This window comes from Helianthus annuus, chromosome 11 (assembly GCF_002127325.2).
Source record: "Helianthus annuus cultivar XRQ/B chromosome 11, HanXRQr2.0-SUNRISE, whole genome shotgun sequence".
Classification (NCBI taxonomy): domain Eukaryota; kingdom Viridiplantae; phylum Streptophyta; class Magnoliopsida; order Asterales; family Asteraceae; genus Helianthus; species Helianthus annuus.
This window is the reverse complement of record NC_035443.2, coordinates 138,238,264-138,259,268: the sequence shown is the minus strand read 5'-3', so window position 1 is coordinate 138,259,268 and position 21,005 is coordinate 138,238,264. Positions and strand designations below refer to the sequence as shown.

The following is a 21,005-nucleotide window of genomic DNA, read 5'->3' as shown; positions in this document are numbered from 1 at the left end:
GTAGTTACTCAGAAATAGAAATCATATACAAAGAAGACCATAGACTATTCGAATGCTCAGAAATAGAAATCATATACAAAGAAGACCATAGACCCAATCGAATGGTAAATAGCTATGCTTGACTCAATTTACAATAACATTTTTTCCTACACAAAGACAATAGACTATTCGAACACTTACCACTTCTATAGATACATATTACTAATAGAACCCTTTCATTACTCTAATTTAGGATAGGAGGAGACGTGCCCATGGCTTTATAGCCTAGTGGCATTTTGGTGGTGGGATAAGGCTTTGAGATCGATAGGTCCTGGGTTCGATTCCCACAACGGGGGTTTTCCCATGTTTATTGGGTAGTTCCTCTGGTGGCACGATGATACTCCAGTGGTCCGTCAGTGATCCAAATTTGCCGTTCAAAAAAAAAGGGTAGGAGGAGACGTCTCGTTTTGCCCATATTTCCCTAGATGTCGTATCAACGTCACATCAGATTTTCCTTATTCTTCTCATTTTTCTCCTGATTTTCCCATATTGAGGGGAACTCCCAGTTTTCATTCCCTATAATCCTCATTTTTCTCCGGATTTCCCCATGTTGAGGGGAACTAACTCCCAAGCTCAACTCAATTAAAACTTTTAGGGAGCCAATATCAACTATTTCATGAGTTGTTTGACATGTGTACACCAGTAACATTTTTACTTGCAAAGAGATGATGAATTATTTGCCAATTTTTCTATTGAAATGTATAAAACCAAAACATGTTTACAATTGACATTGGCGCCATCGCCAAATTTTCTGTTGAAATTAGAAAACAAACCAAACTATGCAAATTTAATTACATAAAATCCCCCAAAAGAATCACTTCTACCCCGGCAACACCACAGCGGTGGCGGTTGTCGAACTCGCACTCGCGGCTGCATAAGCCGCGGTGGGACTTCCATACAACCCGGCCGCCCATCTCCGAAGAATTCTAAGCAGCGTCGCCGCTTTTCTCCTCCCTCGCCCCGTTCCCATCCCCATTACTTCCCAAATCACCCGCTCGATCCCCGGGATAGCTGCTAGCTCCGACACGATCTCCAAACCCCCTTTTCGGCATATATTTACAAGCGTTGCAGCCGCACTCTCTTGCGCCCTCTCCGTCCCATCCCTAAGTATCATAGCCAGTTTCCTAATCACGTTAAACGATGCGGTGATCGCCGCCATTCCTCCTTTCTTCACCACTGCCTCGAGAACCGTCACGCCTTCTTCGGGCAACCCGTCCATCACTTCACTCGCCATCTCCACCACCCCCACCTCAAGCAACTTCCCAACCGTCTCCCGGTCACCTGCCAAATTTAAAATCGCCACCAACGCGTCACGTTTCGATCCTATTGGTCCATTTTTCGCTAGTTCCATCAACCCTTTAATCACACGTGTCTTCCTTCCTAGCTTTTTTCGATACGCGTGCACGCCAGTGAGACTAAATATCGTAGCCGCCGCGTTCCCTTTCGCCTCCCACGTGGCGCCAGTACGCAATACCTCGATAACACCGTTAAGTACTCCGTCAGTTTCCATTATCTTTATCTTATTCGCTTCAAGAATAGACAAATTTAAAATCGTCGTAACGGCGTTAACTTGTAGGTTCGGATGCTCCGAACCTAAAAACTTAACCAATAACGGCAAACCATCAGCCTCCGCGATACAGGCTCGGCTATTCGAATCCGTCTTAGCCAACGCCCGAAGCTCGGAAACAAACCGGTTCGCCATTTCCAACGACTGTGACGCCTTCGCCTTTTGGAGTAAAAACGACACCGTCATCTTCGTCGCTTCGATCAACGTCTTATTCGTCGTAACGCCGTTAACATTCTCCTTTACCTCCGTTGATTCAAACGGAATCCGGTGTTCGCGGCACCACATTACTATCAAGTTCCGCAATGCTAAGTTTGGTATTGTTTCCGTGTGGGCCAGAGTCTGGCCCGTTTTCGGACACGTGGTGTGTCCGGATTCGATCCAGAGGGTTATCGATGCCCGATCGTATGTCTGACCCGTGGATACAACCACCGGGTCACGCATAAGATCGAGCGATATCGGACACCGGAAATCCGCCGGAATTGTCAAGTCGGCGGAGCTAGAAAACTTCCGCCGACGGACAATTCTGGGCGACGATTCTCCGTACAACACGCACTTTGCGTAGCGTACAAGTCCGATAAGCGAAACAATATCCGCTTTCGACTTTTCGTCCTCTTGATTTCTAACTTCTTCTTCCAGAATCTGAATCTCATCCGTGCAAGATATGGAGTCATTTAATTGTAATCTCGTGAAGATCTCTTTGAGTTTTGATTGTTGAGGAACAATCTCCCTTTTAATATTATCTAACTTGTGGAGCACGTCATGTTTTAGATTAATATCTCTTTCGTCAACGGTAGCATCCGTTTTCGAGCATTGTTTTCTGATCAAGTTTACCGTTTCTTCAACATCAAGACACAGATTCATTTCCTTAACAGGAAATATATCGATCAGAGTCGATAATTCAAGCGTCAGCTCGTAAAACTTGTTCGCAACTGTCTGTTGCTGAATCAACAGCCATAATTTGCTTGTACTTTTGCAATCTTCAATAAGCGTTTTTACGTTATGCAAAAGAATGAAAAGCTCTTCGAAACACAACACTGCAGACGCAGGAAAACTCCGTACGTCTCGATCTACAACCAAATCCTCTAGCAGCAGCGTCAACAGCTTCGTTTTTCGAATAATCGAATTCGAATTCCGGTACAGAACAAACGGAATCGGATTAAGAGAACAAGTTTCTCTAGATCTAACAAGTAGTGATCGTAGAAGTCTCTCGTCTGTACCGATAAATTCACGCTTCTTTTTTGGCGGTAAAGTGTCTGGTGAAACTGCCATAGAATGAACACTAGAATGGAAATGAATTTTTTTTTTTTTCTAAAAAAAAAAACTGACCGGTTTGTGGCCGATTGTAACCGATAACAGATCGAAAAGATGTTTTTTTTTCGGTGAAAACAAGACGCCGGTGATGGAATATTTGAGTTTAATTTGGAAATGATGTCTAAAATGTTATTGTAGTTGTTGTTGGTGATAGCTGTTATCCCTTTTTGTTCACTTTATTCTTCTTTTATTTATTCATTATATCAACATTTTTATTATATAATGGGGTCGTCTCTGCTGGAATATCGCTGTTGGACGGAGTTATTTATAATTTATTTATTTTTTATTATTGGTAATAATAATAATAAAGATATTTTTATTTATTTGGAGAAAAGAGGTGGTTGAGAAGTTGGACTCGAACAATAAGAAATATGGTGTTCGGTACACCAAAACAAAACAAAGAAGAAAACAGTGGTTGTGCGGTGGTGGGGTGGTGGGGTGGCGGTTGACAGCCGTCAGCCGCCGGCAGGTAAACAAGAAATGAGGACTTTTTCTTTTTTTTCTTACTTTTATAATTGGACAGCGATGTTGGTTTTCCAAACGGCGCATATTGACTAAATTGTGGGTGCATTGCCCCTTGGGATATTGGATATGGTCAAGTTTGGGCCTTGGTGAATTATACAATGTGTAATGTGTAATGCAACTTGTGAAGTTTATTGTTATCCTTTCAATCATAAATGGTTGACTTATTAGGGGATATTTGTAGTTATCTTTTTTAGCCAACATTATTGAAGTTTAAGAATTCATATTTTCTTTATTATCATAATTACATGATTATCATGTTGGTTTTATCACTTATAGGTGATTCTTGTTTTACTGTATCGGATAATATAGTTTAGTTTGTGGTAAACGTACTTTTTTTTTTCTAGGAGGTCCAAGTTGACTTGTTAGAACTAGTGTGGGTTTGTGTAACCAAAGTAATGTATCAAGGTCGATAAAACTATAAAAATATAGGTAGTCGATTGTAATCAGTCATAATCATCGATGGATAAGCAACAACTTTGTTATCCATCGCTAATTTACTGTTTACATACATGCGGATTGCTGACGTAATAATATAGCTTCTTTGGATGTTTTTTTTTTTTTCCATTTTCCATATTAGATTAAAAGGGGTTTAGATTGCATGTTGTTCTCACTTTCGCCTTTTCATTTCCTTTCACACCCTTTCTTGGTCCCTCCCATTGAAGCTATCGATGTCACCGACCACCTCTACTCAACTATCCACCACTTCCAAATAACCTTCCCATCCACCTACCGCCGACCATCCACCATCATAGCCACCTACAACAACCACCGTCCACAGGGGCGAAGCTATGAAGGGGCCGGTGGGGGGGGGGGCGTCCGACCCCCCGAACTTTTCGCTAAGTAGTGTTATGTATGTAGGTTTCGTATAGAATTTTTTAGGTATATACGTTTTCAACCCTCGATTTTATAAAAAAAAAATTTAGGTACATATTTTTAGGTCCGGTGACTTCCGACCCCCGGTAGAAATTTTAAAGCTTCGCCACTGACCATCCACCAACACAACCGCCTACCACCATCCACCAAAATAGTTGCCTTCCATCACTAACATCCACCATCACAACCATCGATCAGTACAAAAACGCTTTTGTTCCAATTTGATTAAAAATGATGTTTATATTAAATTATTATTATTTTGATTGATTATGTGTATATATTATACAACTAGGCATATTAGTCTGTGTGTATTAGGGTTTGATTACGTATGTTAAATGTTTGTATAAGACTATATTAATTGAGTCAGGATATTTATTATGTGTATTTGTTTTGGGAATGTGGAATTACGTATTGTGTTTATGTGTGGTTGTGTGTATTGGTTTTGTCAAGTTCTAATTTGTTTTGGTATGATTTGACATGACAATGGCAGGCAACTTACATGTATTATGGGAAGAGTTTGCAGATCATGGTTTACGGGTTTGTTGGAATTCATGGTCTTGAAAATTAGAAATAGTCCGAAATTAACGAGATTATAGTGTAATAGAGCTTTGAAAATGTTTAGTGGTTTGGATGAATTATGTCTCACCTTTGGGTGTTGTCCGTCACGTGGCATCCTTATTAGAAAAGGGGCATTGTGAAGAAATGGGCGTGGTAGGATAATACCCCATCCTTGGGCGTTGTCCGCCACGTGTCACTTCCATAACTACTCATTTTTTTAAAACAAATAATATTCTATTAATTAAATAAAAATTACATATGTGACATCTGTGCTTGTAATCATTGTACAAACTTTGAATATTTCATTTATCAATAAAACAATGTGAGTTGATCCAAATATTTGTTTATTTATGCTTGACATTTTGCACGTTTTGATTTTGTTCGATTTCAAACTCTATATCGCTTTCTGGAAAGTTATACGCAAACTAATGCGTAAACGTAATCAGTTTAACGCGACAAACACTCCGGAACATCAACATATGCTTAACATACTTTAAATAACCTTTACATAACATAGAAATAAGTTTTGAAGGGTTGGTATGGCAAAAACAAGTTTATTCGATCACAGGGACTATTTGCGACAAACTGCAAAAGTCTGCCGATTTGTATAGTAACGTACATTCCGGAACATAATCATAAGTTAAACATACCATAAATATCCTTTACATCGCTTAAAAATAGGCTTTGAGGGGTTCGGTATGCAAAAATAAACTTATTTGGTCAATCAGGGACTAAAAGCGTCAAAAAGTGCATAAGTTAGCATTTACGCGCATATCTTATGTTCTGAACATTTCCGGACATCCAAAAATTTTTGTAATCATTAAAATATTTTATTTTAGTGTTTAGAATGCTAAAATTTCATTCGTCGCGTAATTTGGATCGTTTTTCGCGTCCGTTCGTATTTCGTCGTAATTAACCGAATAACGTGACCGTACGACCAAACGAACTGACATCCGAGATGTTTTCAAGCATATTGCATGTTCCCTATACTTTGGCATCATTGTAGAGCCTTGAAAATGACTTAACGGGGCTTAAACGTGTCAAAAATGGCATCAAAAGCTTGCAGTGAAACTGTAAATGATGAAACATTTGCTGAAATGGGGCTCGCTCGCGGGGCGCGTAGACTCACCTTGAGTCTTACGCGGGGCGCGACAGACCCCTAGTTCTGCAAAAATGGTTTTTCAGCAAACAGCAACTGAATCTGGGTTTTTGGACATGGTTTTCTCACACCATGGGCTAGTTTTTGAGGTCCCATGGTATTCAAAACTGTGGGAAACACTTGGATGGTCCAGATCAAAGCTCAAAACTCGAGGAACGATCTTAACGGTTCTTGAAAATCTATATAAACCCATGAATTTTCATTTCTCAACTTGCTCATTTCTGGTTTTCTTCATCTCCTGCTCATTTGGGGCTATCTCTTCTGGTTGAAGGCTCCAATCTTCTAGTTTTCTTGTTCTATCTTCAAGCTTTGGACCTCTTGTAAGCTTCTTTCATGCTTTTTATGCATTTCAAGCATGAAAGTCAAACAGTGTTTGACTTTCTGCTTTGACCAGGTTATGGTCAACACAAAGTTCGTTTGAACTTTGCAACGAGAGCGTAATCACGGTGGTTATAGTCCCTTGTGACTATACCTACTGATTACCACGTTGATTAGGCGTAGTGACGAGTCAAAGTTTCGGTCAAAATACGTACTTATGCGTATTTTGCAACGAAGCTATTTTTGGATATCAAAACACTTTGTTTTGATATCAAACTTGTTTTCTAACTTAGTTAAACATGTTTTAACATGTTTAACTCGTCACTTTTAGTCTAGTGCTTATATAGGGTCGTAAGATAAGCGGTATAATCAACCGCTTAGACTTTCGAACCCACCCCGTTTGGTCGATCATTAGGATCCGACCAAACACATTTTGTGACCATAGTTGCATAGGGAATAACCTTCCGAGGTTATACCTTATGGTCACTTCGTTTAGTTAGTTGTATGATAGGTAGTTTATATGCCTTAGGAAAATGACCAAAATGCCCTTTTTACGCATAATTTCATTTTAAGCATATTTAACCTAAATTTTGACATCTAAACTGATTAGGTAATGTTATTAGACATGTTAAGGCATATAATACTTGTCATAGGACTAGTTAGGCGGTCCGAACGCGTTTTACGCGAACGACGCGTTAAAGTAGCGTAGACTACCTTAACGAGTCGTAACGGGTCGTAAGCATTTAGGATTGGTTCCGATTTAGAATGTAGGCTTTGTTAAACCATATTACATGAGTTCCTATAACTCATTTGGTTTACAAAACCTCATTTTATCCGATCTTCCGATTTAGGTCCGGTTTATTAATGTAGTTACCTATATTTAGTGCCGATTGATTCCGTGATCCTTCTAGCATTGCTTGGTTGTTATTTCAAGACTTTTAAGCAATATCAAGTGAGTACATAGTCCCCTCTTTTACTGTTTTCAAATGTTTTTGGGTGATACACATGTGCCTAGTTGTTACTTTCGTGCTTTTCGTGCTTTCATGACATATACTTGCTATGTTCATTAGGACGCACATAGTACATGATTTCTGTCACACCCCGACCATGTAAAACAACAAAACGTGGCGGAAACATCGGGGAGTGTTGTAACAGAATCATTGTTTCACAACCATGGATTAAACAAATTTCGTTTTATTAAATTAAATGTATTACAATGTCTTAACAACAAAGAAAATATAACATAGTTAACTAGTCTTGCATCTTTTAATGTCACTAAGGCACTCGTCCAATCCTATGTGAGCATGCATCAATATCATCATCAAATATCATCAACTATTGTACCTGAAACACATGTGAAAATACGTCAGCATAAAAATGCCGGCGAGTACATAGGTTTTATTGAATTAGGATTCATGACTTATAAGTTGAGAAAAAGTTGTTTAACAAAAGTCAGTCATGATCCTTGTAAAATGTTTTGTTTTATAAATCGTTTGAAAAGCGATGATAAATATGTATAGTAAAAAAAAGATGATGTAAGGTTAAATGAATAACCAAGTAAAATGAATTTGTATAAAACAAACTGTTTTGTAAAACAATGTTTTGTGAAAATATGTTATTTGTATAAAATGTATAAGTCCAAATTGAATGATTTAAATAACGCTACGACATGTAATATAATACAAGCACTTATATATAGGAAGTACCAGCGGCGTATCCGCCATGCTTGTATCACATTACACATGTCTCATTACTTAAATCACTTACCCAAACAAACCACCAAGGTAAATTGCCCATGTCTAAACCAATTGTCAAATGTCTTTGTGAAAACCATGTCAAAATGTTTATGTCAAAATGTAGTCCATGAAATGTGTATATCAATATCAAAATGTCTTCAAATGTCAATCAAGTAATGTGTAAACATAATGTCATGTATGGCAAGTGAAATATGTATCAACTAAACCATAGGTAAAAATGCACAAACAATGTACTAAGTATGCGACAAATGGACATACATAGCATGTGATGTAAAATGTACTAAGTATGATGAACATACATAGCATGAAATGTCATGTAAAACGATGTACTAAGTATGCACACAACGGGCATACATAGCAAAAACATAATGAAATCATGTACTAATAGTGTACTAGTGAACATAGCAAGTATATGATATGAAAACATGAAAACACGAAAGTAACAAGTAGGCACATGTGTTTCACCCCAAAATGTTTGAAAAACAGTAAAAGAGGGGACTATGTACTCACTTGTGGGTGCTTAGAAGTCTTGAACAACAACCAGGCAAAGCTAGAGGGATCACGGAAATCAAACGACACCTAATATAGGTAACTACATAATTAACCGGACCTAAATCGGGAGATCGGATAGAATAAGTTTTCGTAAACCAAATGAGTGTTGGAACTCATGTGATATAGTTTAACAAAGCCTACATTCTAAAATGAAACTTATCCTAAGTGCTTACGACCCATTACGACCCGTTTAGGTAGCTTATGCTACTTTAACGCGTCGTTCACGTGAAACGCGTTTGGTCCACTTAACTAGTCCTATGACAAGTGTTATATGCCTTAACATGTCTAATATTGTCGCTAAATCAGTTTAGATATCAAAAATTAAGTTACATATGCTTAAAATGAATTTATGCGTAAAAGGGCATTTTGGTAATTTTCCTAAGGCATAAGAATTACTTATCATACAACTACTTAAACGACGTGATCATAAGGTATAACCTCAAAAGGTTATTCCCTATACAACTATGGTCACCTAAAGTGTTTTGTCGGATCCTAATGATCGACCAAATGGGTCGGGTTCGAAAGTATAAGGGATTGATTAGATCGCTTACCTTTACGACCCTAGATAAGCACAATACTAAAAGTGACGAGCTAAACATGCTAGAACATGTTTAGTTAAGTTAGAAAACAGGTTTGGTATCAAAACAAACGGTTTTAATACCCTAGAGTAGTTTGGTTACAAAATACGCGAGATAACGCATTTTGGCCGAAACTACGACTCGTCACTGAGCCTAGATAACGTGGTAATCAGTAGGTATAGTCACTAGGGACTATAACCATCGTGATTACGCTCACGTTATGAAGTTCAAACGAACTTCACAGTGACCATAAACTGGTCAATGCAGAAAGTCAAACGCAGTTTGACTTTAACGCTAAAACGAACAAAAGAACGAAAGAATACTTACAGCGGGTCCAAGCCTTGAACATTTGAACCCAAAATTTCTCAGGTATGAAGTTCCACAAGGGGATCTTCAACTTAGAGAAGAAGTTGAGAGCAAATGTGTGAAGAAGAAGTGAAGAAGAGGTGGGTATTTATAGTTTTTGCACAACCGTTAGGATCGTTCCTCGATAATTGAGCTTCGATCTGGATCGTACACATGTGGCCCATGGTTTTGGGATACTAGGGGTGCCCCAAAACCAACTAACGGTATTGAAAAAGTTACAAAATAGCCCCTAAACTTCAAGTTAAGTGCTGAAAATGGACCTGCAAGTGCAAAAATGGAGTTTCTGCCCAGATCAGTTGCTCGCGTAGCGCCACGAGGTAGGCATTTGGTGCTCGCGCTACGCTAGCATGTGCCAGATACAACAAAGTTTCAAAAATGGCAGAAATTGGTCCCTGCACCTGTTTAAGGCCTTTTTCGATGCGTTTTGTTGGATCTGAGTTTGTTTTTTATTGTATTTTATGTTTGAAAATAAGATGAAGATGGATGAGTGTGCAGCGGAAATTATAATGAAAACAAACTTTGCATACAATCAAACGAGAGTAATAGTTTCATCAAACATCTTTACACAGAGAACCGAAAGATTGAATTTATTTCAACTACGATTACAATGATTGATGTAAGAATGCAAACTCCCCCTCAGCCAGAGCTCAGTAGTTTGTTCGTGCAAAGAAGACGAATGATGCAAAGAGCTAATAGAACAGTACCAAGTACTGAACTATTTATAGGCACTTGCAAACTACTGAGCATCTTTGCTGACGTCACCATGAAAGTGACATCCAACCTCCTAACACACTCTAACCTCTGATCTATACAGACACTGCTTGTGTTAACTACTGCTAATACATTCTATTACAAAACAGATTTTAGAACAGCTGCTGCAACCTTCTACTGCTGTGAACCCAGCAGCACTTGTCCGGATCAGCAGTGCTTGACTCAAGGCAGTAGATTGAGTCAGCAGGACTTTAGTCTTCCATCAGATCTTTAGTTGAGCAGCAGTTATGGGTCAGCAGTTTAGCAAGATCAGCAGATAGGAGGTCATCAGTAGTTGTAATCACTTTCAAGGGGAGAGATTTGTATATCAGCATCTGCTTATTCAGAATCCACTGCTCTGATCCAGTTTTGGCTTTAATTATCTGTTCCTCTGATAGGGTTCAATCCCAACAATCTCCCCTGGAACAGATAATGCCAAAACCCTTCATTATTTGTGGATATTTTATTGCCTCATTAACAGCTCCCTTATCTGACCTTTAAATTGTAATTCAAAGTCAAGGGCATCTGTATCTTCATCATCCCTGCTAAGTGGAAGATCAAGGAGATCCTGCAAATCTTCAAGACTCAGGCCAAGAGCTTGTGCCCTTGATATTTTCTCCACTTCTCCACCAGACCTGAGCAAAGTCAATACGCAGGTCTGTTTGTCAGTTTCCCACTTTTGTATTTTTGAGCCTGGTGGGTTTCTTGGGAGATGCTTATTTGCAGAAGTATTTGGTGAGGCTGGCCTGTTCATCACTGGCTGAGCAGTGGTAGCAGAGTTTCCCTGTTCAAGTTCTTCTTTTAACGTTCTTAACAAGCCTTCTTTTACAACAACATTTCCAGTAAGAATTTCTTGAACAGTTTCAGCTCCTAACTGGCTTTGTTTCCTTCTTTTGTAGATGGCATTACCAGCTGGAGCAGTGGCTCTCCTGTTTTGCAGCTTTGATGGTCTTTTTGAAACCGCTGCTTCAGGATAGTCAGTTTTTTGAGGAATTTTTGGATCTTTCTTTCTTAATTCCTCCAACCTTTTGTAGGTTGACCTGACCACATCTTCTTTCCATCTAGCAATTTGTCTTTTTGTACCAAAATCAGCAACAACCAGTTCTTCTTTCATTCTCTTCAGTTCCATTTGCTTATCAGGTACATTCTTTCTGAACTTTGCCTAATCAGGAGGAGTGTGAGTGACTTTCCTTTTTATCATGTCTTGAATTCTTGCAGCTTCAACTTTAAGCTCAGGAACAGTCCACTCTTTGTACATGTGTCTCTCTCCTTTGTATCTTTTGTGAAACATAATGCTTTCAATGTAGTCTTTCTTCAAAGTTTCAGCTGCTCTTTCTGAAATTTGTTGACTGACATTCTTTGCAAAACGTTCTAGGGAACTGACTTGTGTGAGCAGGTATTGGTAGTATCTTGATACTTCTTTGTCAGATTTCCCTTGTGTGTTTCTTTTCGAGATATCCTCTGCTTGCTTGGCCTTTATCTTCAAATATTCTTCAATATTTTTGGGCCAGGGATATCCTTTGATTGAAGGCAAACTCCTTTTGGCAGGGTCATCCTCAGTGTAGAAAGATTTTATTTCTTCTCTAACAGCTTCTAGTTCAAGAGGAAATTGAACACCTGCAGGAGGTAAGGGTTTGTGCATTGGAACTGAAGAAAGTGGAACTGGTTTTGGTATATTGAAAAGAGCTAAAGGTTTTGAAGATGTTTGGGATGGTGCAGTGACATCATCTTTAGGAATTAGCCTTCTCCTCTTTATTTGAGGAGGGACTGATGATGTTTTGGATGGAAAGGTGGTTGTAGTGGCAGTGGTTTGTGATAGACTAACAGCTGTTGAAACAACTGGTGTTCCAACCACTGTTGTCTTTACAACAGAAGTTATAACAACTGCTGTCTTCTGCCTTTTGACAGGAGGTGATTTTGATTTTGGTGGTGATGGTGGTAAAGCGGTGGATGTAGTGTGTGTTGAAATGGTGTGTGTTGAAGTGGGAGCAGATGTTGAAACTACTGAAGTACCAGCAGCTGCTGATACAACAGGAGTTACAACAGCTGTTTTAGGTGGTGGTTTTTAGCAGACTTTGAACGTCTGACCGGAATGGATTTGGGTAGCCTTACTTTTCTAGTAGGCTTCTTCTTTTCATCAATAAGATTTTCATCATCTCTTGACCCTGAAGTACCCTGATCCGGATAATCCACCTTGGCTTTCTTTTTGGCCTCTCTATCCCTTTTCACACATGCAAGTGCTTCTGCAAGTGCATTTGTGGTCACATCAATTTTCTTACTCCCATCTGGCAAAGGAATCTTTTTGGTCATATTTGAATTTTCTGGTGCAAGGTAGAGACCATCTGTTATCCCTTTCCTTCTCCACTCCTGAATTTTCTCCCCCTTTTTGGCATTATCTTCGGGGAGTTGATCAATGAAGAATAATGGTGGAGGAGCAGTGCCAGAGTTGTGCAGGATCTGAGTTTTGAGAGCCTTTAGATCAGCCTGAGTGTCTTTGAACCTAGACTCCATAGCATTTCTCAGCTCTTGAACATGTTTTTCATGTTGCTGATCTGCTACTTGTGCTTGATAATGGAGAAAAGGTTGAAAAAGATTCCAGAGCTCATTTGTAGCAGGTACCTATTGGAGAGCAGGTGCTTGAGGTGGAACAGCAGTGGATTGTACCTTTTGTACCTGTAACAACTGTTGGAGCATATCTTTGAGCTCTGCAACAGAGTTATCAAGTTTTTCAACACGAGCTGTCAATTTCTGGTACTTTAAATCATCACCCAATTTAATGGGATCATCTGATTTCCCACTAACAGTGGTTTTATCAGTGGTTGAAGTAGGGAGTTTACTCCAAACATTAACCACTGATGCCCCTTTCTTGGTACTGGGGTCTTCTTCCTTCAACACTTGACAACCATTTGATGTTGCCAGTAGGATAAATAAATCCACTGGTGGTTGGCAGAGGTGCTATAAAAGGAATTGCCTCCAAGGAAGTCTTATTGATGTAACCACTATCCAACTGTAAACCAGTGGGTTCAACAGTTGTAGTGGCTGCTTCACTTGGATTACCGCAAAGAGTTACTTGTAACTCAATGGGTGTAACCTCCTCAGGTTGTGTTGGTGGGTTAGCAAAGAATGATACAACAGGCTCAGTCATTTGTTGAGGTATATTCTCATTAACAGGTGATTGAGAAGGACTGAGTAATGCCTGGTTCAAATCAATTGCATCCAACAGCAGTTGTGTTTTTGGTGGAATTGAGGATGTGATGGTGGGTGTAGAAAGGAGATTTGCTCCGGGCATTGAGCTGTGGATGATGGAAACGAGTGTATCCAGAGCATCATAATGTGGTGGCCCTTTGTGTACAACCTGTTCTTTTTGTGAAGAAGCAGGAGGAGTTATGGTTATGGGTTGAGATATTTGTATCAACTGCTGTGAGGAAGAAGCATCAGTGGTTTCTTGTGACATTTGTGTTGTCACAGGCATTAACTCTGGTATTTCATCCTCCAGAGTTGCCGTTTTGATTGGTTTGGGGGGTTGTTGATTTTTCTTTTTGTAAAGCTTTTTGGGTTTTGTAGGTGTGGGTTTCAAAACAGTTGGTCTGCTGCTTTGATCACCTAGAGCCGTAGGCTCAGCAGCAGATACCTGAGGAGCAGTGGTAGCTGCTAAATTCTGCTCAGGTACCCCTGCCTGTGTTTTGCAAGGTGCTAACATCCGTGAAAAAGTTTCAGATGTTAGGCAGTTTATTACAGTTATTTCACCTTGGTTTATTAAAGCTAAATCATCCTTACTGAATTTCTTTTCAAAATAGTAACTTAAAAACCTTGGAAACAGTAAGAATGATTTGGTTTCAACATTATTAACCAAATCTTTAAAGATTTCCCGAGAATAGTTATAATTTTCTTCTTGAAGAATTGCATATCCCAGATTTTGAATCTTTATAGGGATCTCATTAAAAGAAGCGGGTTTGTTTGAAACACACAGTAGGAGGGTATGAAATAGGAATCTGAGCGCAGGAGGAAAATAACCTTTTTCTAAGGTCAGTTTCTTCATCATGGTGGCTTCATACCCTCTTTCAATGAAGTCAATGTGCAACTCGTTTTTAGTGAAGGAAGTTTTACCTGCCTGATCATCGAGTTGAAAGACTTCGGAGATGGATTGTGGCGAGATTTGGACAGTTTTACCCTTTATAGAAGAGTGAATGGTGGTTGCAATGTCTCCTTGTTTTTCAAGGGTTGCATTTTTCCAAAACTCCCTTTGGGTCGCCAAATAGATTGGTGCATCGGCGGTGAGCAAAGTTTTGTACTTTGACTTTGCCATGATGGTAATAATGGAATCGAAAACATCTGTGGTTCCTGGTTTTGTGAGAAGACCCAGGAGATTGTGAGATTTTTTGAATGGAATTTCAGTGGAGGTTGCCTTTTGAGAGGCTGTTTTCAATGATTTTGATGTGGGTTTTGTAGATGACTTTGATTTTGTCATTTTTGAAACGAACGATCGAAGGAATTTTGTGAGAGATGAGAAGAAAAACTGCTTTGAGAAGAGAATTTTTAAGAATTCAATTCGACAGTAAAACCCTGTTTTGGTGGTGAGTGGGGAATTTTATAGGAAAGAGAATGAATGCTGACGTGGCAGCCGTTACAAAAGGTCTGACTGCTATGTACTGCCCACGTGACAACTACTGGTGAAAATGAAGGACAGTACTTTTGCTGAAAGCAACTGATGAAGGCAGTGGAAAGGGGGGCAGTGGATGATTTTCACTATCAGTGGATAGCATATTAGTGGATAAGACACTGCTTTTGAACAACAGAGGTTTTCAAAAAATGAGAGAACAGAGGTTGCCTTTCAGCAGTGGGCAGGCTTTTTGAAGTATAGCAGACTTTTGAACAATCAGTGGTTATGGCAGACTTTTAAGGATTTTAATGAAATTTTCATTTTTAGCTACTTTTAAGGATGGATTTTTGATTTTCTGAAAACATTTTGTTGCTTTTATTCATAGAAAAAACAAGATGTTGCTTGTTATTCCATGTTTAGCATCCCAATCCTAGAGGCCAAGCTTTCAAAAGTGGCTGTATCAAGTGCTTTTGTGAGCACATCTGCCAGCTGGTCTTTAGTTGGGACATGATGCAGAGAAATCAAACCTTTTTCATAGCAATCCCTCACAAAGTGATGTCTGATGTCGATGTGCTTTGTGGTAGAGTGGGAAACTGGATTTTTTATGATATTTTCTGCTGCCTGGCTGTCCAACATGAGTGGTGTCTTTAAGGCAGTGATACCAAAATCCAGCAACTGATTTTGAAGCCACAGGAGTTGGGCTGTACAGCTTGCAGCAGCAATGTATTCAGCCTCAGCAGTGGATGTTGAAACTGCTGCTTGCTTTTTTGCTTTGCCAAGAGACTAAGCAATCACCTTGAAACTGGCACCCTCCTGAAGTGGACTTCCTTGTGGTGTGACATCCAGCAAAGTCACTGTCTGAAAAACCTGAAAGCTTGATATTCCCATTAGCTGGATACCAGATACCAAGTGTGGGAGCACCTTTTATGTATCTGAAAATCCTTTTTACAGCAATGAGATTTGATTTCCTGGGAGCTGATTGACTTCTTGCACAGACACATGTTGCAAACATGATGTCTGGTCTAGATGCAGTTAGGTACAATAAGGACCCAATCATGCTTCTATAAAGTGTTTGGTCAATCAGCTCATCCTTTTCATCAGACACGACCAGCTCATTTCTGGCCATGGGTGTGCTGCATGGTTTACAATCATTCATATCAAATTTGGTTAAAAGTTCTTTAGCATATTTGCTTTGATGAATGAAGGTTCCATTTTGCAATTGCTGTACTTGGAGACCAAGAAAGCATTGCAGCTCACCCATTGCACTCATTTCAAACTCAGCTGTCATGAGTTCTCTAAACTCTTCACACATTTTGGTACATGTGCTTCCAAAAATAATGTCATCCACATAAATTTGGACAATCATTAAATCTTTCCCTCTCCATTTAAGAAACATTGTTTTATCAATGGTACCTCTTTTGAAACCATTTGAGAGTAGAAAGTTGGAAAGAGTTTCATACCAGGCTCTTGGTGCTTGTTTCAGGCCATACAAGGCTTTGTTTAGCCTATAGACATGATCAGGATAAAATGGATCCTCAAAGCCTGGAGGTTGACATACATACACCTCTTCTTGCAATGTACCATAGAGGAAAGCACTTTTGATATCCATCTGAAACACCTTCATGTTGTGGTTGACAGCAAAGGCTAGGAACAGTCTGATAGCTTCCAATCTTGCAACAGGGGCGAATGTTTCATCATAATCAATCCCCTCTTCCTGTCTATAACCTTGAACCACAAGCCTGGCTTTGTTCTTGACAACAATGCCCCTTTCATCTGTTTTGTTCTTGAAGACCCGCTTTGTGCCAATGGGACTAACCTCTTTTGGCAGTGGTACAAGCTCCCATACTTGTTGTCTTTTAAACTGTTGGAGCTCCTCTTGCATGGCTTCTACCCAGCTGTTGTCTTTTAGTGCCTCTTGGTACTTGACTGGCTGATGGAGTGATAGAAAGCCAGCAAAAAGACAAATGTTTTGGGTTTGGCTTCTTGTGAGCACCCCTTCATTGATGTTGCCAATGATTTGATCAGGTGGATGAGATCTCAAGAAGATTAAATCTCCTTGGTATGGTATGATGGCATTTGTTGGTGAAGGCTGCAAATGTGTATCATCTGAGCTAACCACTGCTGGTGACTTTGATGACCCAACAGTGGCTTCAAAAGGTGGTGGAATGGGTGGTAATGGATTGGACCACTGCTGACTTGTATCCACTCTTTGAGGACTTTTGTCAGCAGTGTTTGAGGATGTGGAAGCAGTGGTAGATGGGCTACTTTGGTCAACAACTGTTGAGGTAGCAGTGGTTGAGCTTTGGCAGCTGTTTTGAACAATTGGTGCTTTTCCCTTTGTGGCAGACCTTTGAGGGATGATGATTTCATACCCATAGTCTGGTGATGTATCCTCTGATGGACCTGCACTGTTAGTCTTGATAGCAGCATTTTCAAAAGTGAATTTTTCAAGATCAAACAGATCAGCAGGATTTGCTGGGATTTTCATTGATGAAAGTTCATTGAACTTTACATCCTAAGTCTCCTCCACTACCTTGGTCCGTGCATTGAACACTTTGTAGGCTTTGGCAGTGGTTGAGTATCCCAGAAAATAACCACAATCAATTTTGGCTGAATCTGCAAGCATAGTTCTGGCAGCCTCAATCAAGGTTCTGTTCTTTCTTTCAACCACCCCATTTTGCTCTGGTATTCTAGGGATGCTGTACTGCCTTACAATCCCTTTCTTCACACAGAAGGCATCCAACTCCTTATTTTTAAATTCTGTGCCATTGTCACTCCTAAAGCTTTTCACTGGAAGGTCAAATTGCTTTTCAACCTGTGTCACAAAGTCTTGCAAAATGCCTGCAGTTTCATCTTTAGAGTGCAAAAAGAAAGTCCATGTAAACCTAGAAAAGTCATCAACTATAACCAAACAATATCTTTTCTTTTTGAGGCTCATGACTTGAACTGGGCCAAACAAATCCATGTGCAGCATTTGCAAACACTGGGTTGTTTTGGACTCTTCAATGGACTTGTAAGAACTTTTGTGATGTTTTCCTTTTAAACAGGAAATGCAGTGTTCAGAACATGAAAACAATTTTTGTGGTAGGCCTCTCACCAGCCCATTTTTTGAAATTTCTGTTATTGTCTTAAGATTTGTGTGCCCCAGTCTTCTGTGCCAAAGTTCTGTCCCTTTGTTAGAGGCAGCTGAGAACAGACAGGCATCAGCTCTGGGACACTCTTTAGACATGTCAACAACATAAACATTGCCACTTCTTTGAGCAACAAGTTTAGTTTAACCATTTTTGATTATTGCTTCAATCTTTTTGACCATTTCTGGTCCAACAATCCTACAACAATCTTTTGTGAAGAATGACCCAAACCCTTTGTCACTCATTTGAGATACACTCAGAAGGTTGAATTTCAGATTGTCTATTAGATTGACATTTTCAAATTTTACATTACCAGATTGCACTGTTCCAGACCCCAGAACTTTCCCTTTACTATTATTTCCAAAGGATATATCACCCCCTCCATGGATTTTAAAGTCTTTGAGGAGGGCTTTACATCCTGTCATGTGCCTGGAGCCTCCACTATCTACATACCACAGACTATCAAAGCATGCAGAAGCTCCCTGCACATGAAGTAAAAGGATTAGTTCATTAAGGACTCCAAAGCCAAAAGGGCTTTGGATGGGGATTCAGCAATGTCTGGTATGGATGCAGTGTGATGAGCAGTGGTTAAGTAAGGGGTTTGGACAGTTTTAGTACTGTTTCTTGCTAACCACTGTTGAGGGTCTTGCCCAATCACCTGCTGATACCCAAAAGGATGCCTATTCACTCTAGGTTTAGAGGGCTTTTTGTAGAACTCATAAACGTGTGGAATCCTTTGGTAAGACTGTTTTTCCTAGTCTTTTCTGAACTGATTGGCAGGAGGTGCATCAGTAACCTGAACATCTCTTTTGACAGATGTTTGGTTCAACTGTTTTGTGCAGCTGTTTGAACTGGCACAAACAATGGTTGTTTCTTTGTGAATTTGACCGATGGTGATGCTGATGGACTCAAGGATGTTTTAGCAAGGTACTCATTCTTTTTGATATCAAAGTTTTTGAGATACACACATACTTGAGTTTTGTGGTTTGTTTTACCACAAACAATGCAGCTTTCAGCTGAAACTATGACACTTGTTTTGTTTATATCATAAGCTTTTAAGTGGAAACAATCTTTTGTTAGATGGTTCCTTTTCTCACAGAATTCACAAAACAAGTTATCAATTTTTTCTTTCTTCTTCCTCTTTTCAGACTCCTTTGCAGCAGAGGTTTTAACCACTGCTGGGATGTCCTTAAGAGGAATGACTTTAGCTTTTGGAGCTTTAACACCATCAGTTGATGTAAAGTCCAATGGCTTGAAATTTTCAAGAATATCACACTCATCAGACCATTTTGGTTTAAATTGATGATTTTCAATCTCCTCAAAAACAGAGGGACCCATTGGTCTGTCAAGTGTGATTTTGTTACCAAGTTTGTCAGTGATTTTCACTTCTTGGCCATTCTTGTTTGTGGGGATGAACTCAGTAGTTACATCAGTGGTTGAAACAGATTTTTCAAAAGCAGTGTTTTCATCATCATGTTTTCTATAACCAACCCCAAATTTCACATTGCTTTTTATCTGTTTCTCAAGCATAACCTCATACCCTTTGCATGATTCCACCCATCTCTCACATGTGATCTGGGTGGACTCTAACTCATTTTTGCAACCTTAGTATTTTTCTATCAAGGTTTGAAGTTGGGTTTTGGTTATGCTTTGCTCTTCTTTCATGCTGCAAATTTCTTTCTCTTTTTCAGTCAATTTGTTTTTAAGTTCTTTTAGAGACCTTTCAAATATGACTTCATCAGATAAGATTTTATCACGAAGGTTTTCATTCACCTCTTTGATGTTAGCAAAAGCAATAATGCAATTGTCAGAACATAGTTTTTCAAGAACTTGAGGTGATACCTTTGTAGCAGCCATCATTGCACAATCACATTTAGGATTTTTCTCATCTTCAGCTCTCTCTTCTACCTCACCTGTCTTTTCTTCTTCGGACCATGGATCTGTCAGTGGTTCAATCAGGGTGCCTGAACTTTCTTCCAACAGTACTTTATTTTCCACAGCAGTGACCACTTCTTCAATCACCTCATCCACTGTTTCAGAGGCCAGTTGTTCCTCTTCAGATTCAACCCCCTCCTTTATTGACTCTAATGCCATCAAACAAAATTCATCATGAGAAGAAACATTAGAAGCATAGAGTGCAAATTTTCATCACTGAGGTCTTCAGGCATACTGCTCCAGTCAACAAATTCTTGAGTAAAGAAACTTTGTTGATCTGGTTGTTTTGCAACTGGAGCAGTGGTTTGTGGTGCAGGTTGCACTTGTGCCTGGGGAGCAGGGGTTTGAACATATTGGATCTGTGGAGCAGCTGTTTGGACATAATGCACTGGCACAGGAGCAACAGCATAGTGAGTAGTGTTCACATGTGCTGCTGGGGCATATTGGGCATAGTGCACAGTGTTTTGATTTTGAGGTCAAGGATTTGAACTAGGGTGAGTGATTATGGGACCAGTTGTTTGACTCCTACACTCTCTAGCAAAATGTCCTAACCTGTTACACTTATAACACTTGATTTTCGATTTATCCAAACCAACCCTTAGATTCCCATGCAACCCTGGGAATTTTCGCCCTGTTCTTTTATAAAACTTGCTAGTTCTAACACTTAGCAAGGCCAGTTGGTGCAGGATGTCCATTTCCTCTAGATCAGTGGGGTTGAAATGCTGTAGATCATTGAGTTCAAAGCTTAAATTGTCTGACATCTGGTTTTCATTAGCAGTGAATGCATAACCTGTAGAGTGAGGGGTTGTTAAAATTTGCACCAGCAGTTATGTCAATGAAGTGATCATAACCCTGATCCTTACCACTACCACCAGATTCTTCTTGACCCAGAAGAGCAGTGTTACCGAATGAATAATCATCAACGGTTTTCCCTGACTCTTGTAACTTCCTTTTCTGGTTCAACTCCCTTTCGTAGGTCAGGAGTC

At 39.6% G+C, this 21,005-nt stretch overlaps 1 protein-coding gene across 1 annotated transcript; it reads right to left on the bottom strand.

The window, feature by feature from the left end:
• Positions 1-694: 694 nt before the first annotated feature.
• On the bottom strand, positions 695-3,095 carry LOC110910034 (U-box domain-containing protein 16). The gene has a single exon (XM_022154748.2). It carries the CDS (start codon positions 2,873-2,875, stop codon positions 860-862), a length of 2,016 nt encoding a protein of 671 aa, XP_022010440.1. The 5' UTR covers positions 2,876-3,095; the 3' UTR covers positions 695-859.
• Between the last annotated feature and the right edge of the window lie 17,910 nt (positions 3,096-21,005).

What these genes read in the sequence shown, in the direction of transcription:
- LOC110910034 (XM_022154748.2), bottom strand. Translation starts at nt 2,875, where the DNA reads ATGGCAGTTTCACCAGACACTTTACCGCCAAAAAAGAAGCGTGAATTT.